Source organism: Eretmochelys imbricata, chromosome 27 (genome assembly GCF_965152235.1).
Source record: "Eretmochelys imbricata isolate rEreImb1 chromosome 27, rEreImb1.hap1, whole genome shotgun sequence".
Taxonomy (NCBI): domain Eukaryota; kingdom Metazoa; phylum Chordata; order Testudines; family Cheloniidae; genus Eretmochelys; species Eretmochelys imbricata.
The window spans coordinates 10,354,796-10,358,548 of record NC_135598.1 but is presented as its reverse complement, the minus strand read 5'-3'; the positions used below and the strand labels follow the sequence as shown (position 1 = coordinate 10,358,548).

Sequence of the window (3,753 nt, the reverse complement as noted above, 5' to 3'; positions counted from 1 at the left end):
ATATATAAGCATATATATGAATGCAAACGTTTATAAATGTGCATATTTATATATACGTCTGTACATCTATTCAGTCACATGTGTGTATTTATATATAAGAATATATATATTTCAGACTGTAGTTTATAAGGCTAATTTTCTCCTGACCCACATAAGAAATTGTTAAAACTATTCCGTCTAAAAATGCCCCAACTCCGCAGCTGAGGGGTTTGCAATCTACCGGGCGAGTTTGGTGCACACGCTGAACGAGACGCCATCCAGAGCCTTCTTACGCATTTGGAATTTATTAATTCGGTTCACTCAGGCGGTTTCCCAAAGCGCTCTCGGGAACGGAGATCATACAAAGGGACAGCGACAGAGAGACTACGGCGCTCACGTGGCGCTGTAAGGCAAAACCGGTAAACCGCACACATTCCGTGACAGCCAGACGGGGTCATGTCGCATCTTCCTAAATCAACGGCATTTACAGAAGGGTTTAACTTATTAAAGGATCGACAACAAGGCCACAGATAAAGCGCGTCCTTCGCCTGGATGCACTGGGCGGGAGCTGGCGGGCGTGGGGCTGGGGGAGGCGGGGGACGGGGGCGTGAGGATAAGTCAAATTTCCAGGTGATGATTTTTTCCCCCCCTCCTTGGTTTTTCTTTACATCTCAGGCCCACACAGACCCAGCAGGGGAGCAGGGGTGGCGGCTGTGTTGTTATCATAGTGGGGTCGTCCTTGTTTCCTCACGGGGTGCTGCTGGTTTTGACTTTGGCGACCACTTTCTTCTCTTTCACCCTCCTGTTCTGAAACCAAATGGTAATCTGTCTCTCCGTGAGGTTGGTGGCGGCGGCGATCTTCCTCCTCTTGTCCTTGGTGATGAATTTGCTGCTGGCGTATTCCTTCTCCAGCTCCTTCAGCTGCCCCTTGCTGTAGGGAACCCTCTTCTTGCGACCCCGGCGGAAGGAACCGGCGTCCGGCGGGTGCTGGGCCATATCTGAGCGCGGAGAAAGAACAGAGCTTAGCTCCGGGGGTAAAGACTAGCTGGACGCACAGGGGCTGGGGAAACAGACAAGAACGCTGCATCTAGGGCGTGTAACTGACCAACACCCCTCACATCCTCCTCTAAATGGGGACAAGCACGCACCCTTTTATTTCTCTAGAATTATTTCATCACCATAAATTATCCTTCTCCTTTTTTTTTAGTTTAAAAAAAATCAAATTACGTTGCAAGGAACAGAATCACATTAATACCTATTGACTCGCTCGGATTTGTGGCATATTCCAAAGCATATGCTTGAATAGGTGCGTGTGTGTGTGTATTCATTCATATATATACACACCTTGAATAGGGGAGTGTGTGTGTGTATATTCATATATATATGAATAGGTGCTTTTGTTGGACACACATACACACTTAGAATGCACCATATTGCAAGGTACATGCCTGAATGGGAATAATACGCACACACACACTTGCTTAGATTGTGGCTTCTTGCAGAGCGCATTATTGCATCACAATAATACTGATGCGTTTACTTGCTTGCATTGTGCCATGTTGCAGAGTACCTTCTTAAATCAGAATCAGCACTGGAGTCTATTTGCTTAGACCGTGCTAGGTGTCAGAATTATATCGCTGGCCTTCTACTTGTTTGGAGTGTGACATGTTGCAACTGTACATCCCTGAACTGGAATATCCACACCTGAAAACTTCTTTGTAGATCCCTTCATCGTTCCACACTAGAGCAAACCATTTCAGCTAAGTCACCTGCCTGGCACATCAGTCTACCTAAAGCTTCCGAGAGGCGCCTTAAGCCGAGAAAGCAGGGCAAGGGTTTGGGGACATTACCTGAAAAGGCAGATTTCCAGAGGTGCCCAGCCTGGTTTTGATCTTTGGGGCAACACATCTGGCTGTTCCAACCGCTGGTTAAAGCCCACGGCTGGTGATAACTGTCCACGGGTAAAAGTGTCTCATGCCTGGGCTCTCCCGGCCCACCTATGGTCTGAACTACAGAAACGTCCAGGTAGCTAGCCATGGGCTGGTAAGGGCCTGCGTAGCCGGGGTAGAAAGCCAACTCTGTCGGTCGGGTCTGGTAGTCATCAGCGGCCGCTGGGGTGTCCACATATTTCTCTGCAGAGTAGCTGGACTGGGGGCAAGGTTTGAGGGAGCTCCTGGCAACCCGACAAGAGTAATAACCGCTGCCGAAATATCCATAAGGTAAAGGCGGGGTGGTGGAGGAACTTTGGGAGATAGCAGGGCACGGAATGCACTGCTTGGAGGGCTCCCCGGGACCTGCACTGGGAGCATCCAGGGTGGGGTGGTTAGAGCCCTGCACGAAGGCAGGAGGCGGGGGCCCTCCTACGGCAGAGTGAGCCACCAGATTCCTGCACTGGCTTGCAGCAAAACCGCCCGCCCCCATGAGCCCCTCCATGCTCCTCTTGGTGCTTTCATCCAGCTCCTCGGCGCTTGCGAAAGTCCCAGGGTCCATGCAGCGAGGTTTGCAGGCCGGTGCATGGGTCAGATCATATTCGGCAGCATTTGAGCTCTGGGGAAGGAGGGCTCCTCATCTTTTTAAGAGCCTGGGAACTGCAGAGGAGGGTGCATTGCCTCCAGCCAAGCTGCTCTGACGCAAACTACGTGGCTCTCCCAGCCGAGTTATTCATTGGCTGCTGAGAGCCCATGGGAGAAGTGAGGGGGGAAGGGAAGAGAGAAGGCGGGGGGTGCGTGTGTGTGGGGGGGTGGGAACCAAAACCCTAATAGTCTTATTGCGAAAATCCTTTTATTGCAGTTGTGCAAAAACTAAACCCCTGCACAAGCGACAGGCCAAACAAAATCAAGCGGGGGTAGGGGTGGGGGGGGGAGTTTTTGCTTCTCAAACTGCATCTTACCAAGAAGGAGCGGAGACTATAGGAACATTCCCAGTGAGAAAACTCTACGCTGGAAAGGAATTCGTTGTCTACGTTCTTTCAGGCAGATCTGATCTTGCTCTAGAAACTACACTTCCAAAAAACTACCCTATGCAGGAACATTTTCCCCATGAGGAGACACAACGCTTGCCTGAGCATGTTAAGAATTCAGAATCTCCTTGTTTCTAAAACGTTAGACGTCCTTAGAATTACTTCGGTTTTATTTAGTATAAAGTTAGAATAACTTTAGAAGTTAATATACTCTTTTCCCTGTTGATGCAGTTCATAAGGGCTCTCCTAAACCGCACGGGTTTTCTGACTGCTTCCTCGCTAGGAGCGTGTGTGGCTCTCTTTCCCCCCCTCTCTGCCTGCAAACGTTCATTCAATTATTTTTTATTTTTTTTAAAAAAATATGTTTTTTATTTAAAACAGTGAGCGAGCGAGAGGGTTTACATAACAATTGTAAAAGACAATGGTCCCCTGGGAGGGAAAGAATGAAGAGTCAGGGAGGGGAAAGCCATGAAGGAAAGGATACAATTTTGGGGAAAGGGTGGGAGCAATCAACAATGCTACAAAATGCTGGGTCTGCCATATAATTGCAAAAGCTGAAAAATCCTCTTGCACTAACTATGTGCAGAAGGAAAGTCTGGGAGGGTTGTTTTTTTTTTTTTAAGAGCTGCATTAATCCACACCAGACATAGCCTTGCCTTGTTTTCACTGGGTGGCGGCATGGCATTGAACGCCGTCTCGGGAAACATAACTGCCCTTTTTAAAAAAACAAATCGAGGTTTTCAGTGATCGCTGCTTACAGATGAGCTGCCCCAGTCTCTGGAAGAGGTTCTGAGCGAGTAAATAATTCTGTCATG

The 3,753-nt window shown here is 48.6% G+C and overlaps 1 protein-coding gene across 1 annotated transcript; it reads right to left on the bottom strand.

The window, feature by feature from the left end:
* Nucleotides 1-726: 726 nt before the first annotated feature.
* Nucleotides 727-2,469, bottom strand: HOXB13 (homeobox B13). The gene is made up of 2 exons (XM_077806458.1): nucleotides 1,830-2,469; nucleotides 727-977 (listed from the first exon to the last, which is right to left on the bottom strand). The coding sequence occupies exons 1-2, from the start codon at nucleotides 2,467-2,469 to the stop codon at nucleotides 727-729; spliced, it is 891 nt and encodes a 296-aa protein (XP_077662584.1).
* Between the last annotated feature and the right edge of the window lie 1,284 nt (nucleotides 2,470-3,753).

Excerpts from the sequence above, each read along its gene's own strand:
- HOXB13 (XM_077806458.1), bottom strand. The coding sequence starts at position 2,469 with ATGGACCCTGGGACTTTCGCAAGCGCCGAGGAGCTGGATGAAAGCACC. Across the intron at positions 978-1,829 it reads CTGGAAATCTGCCTTTTCAG|ATATGGCCCAGCACCCGCCG; the intron begins GTAATGTCCCCA and ends CTCCGCGCTCAG.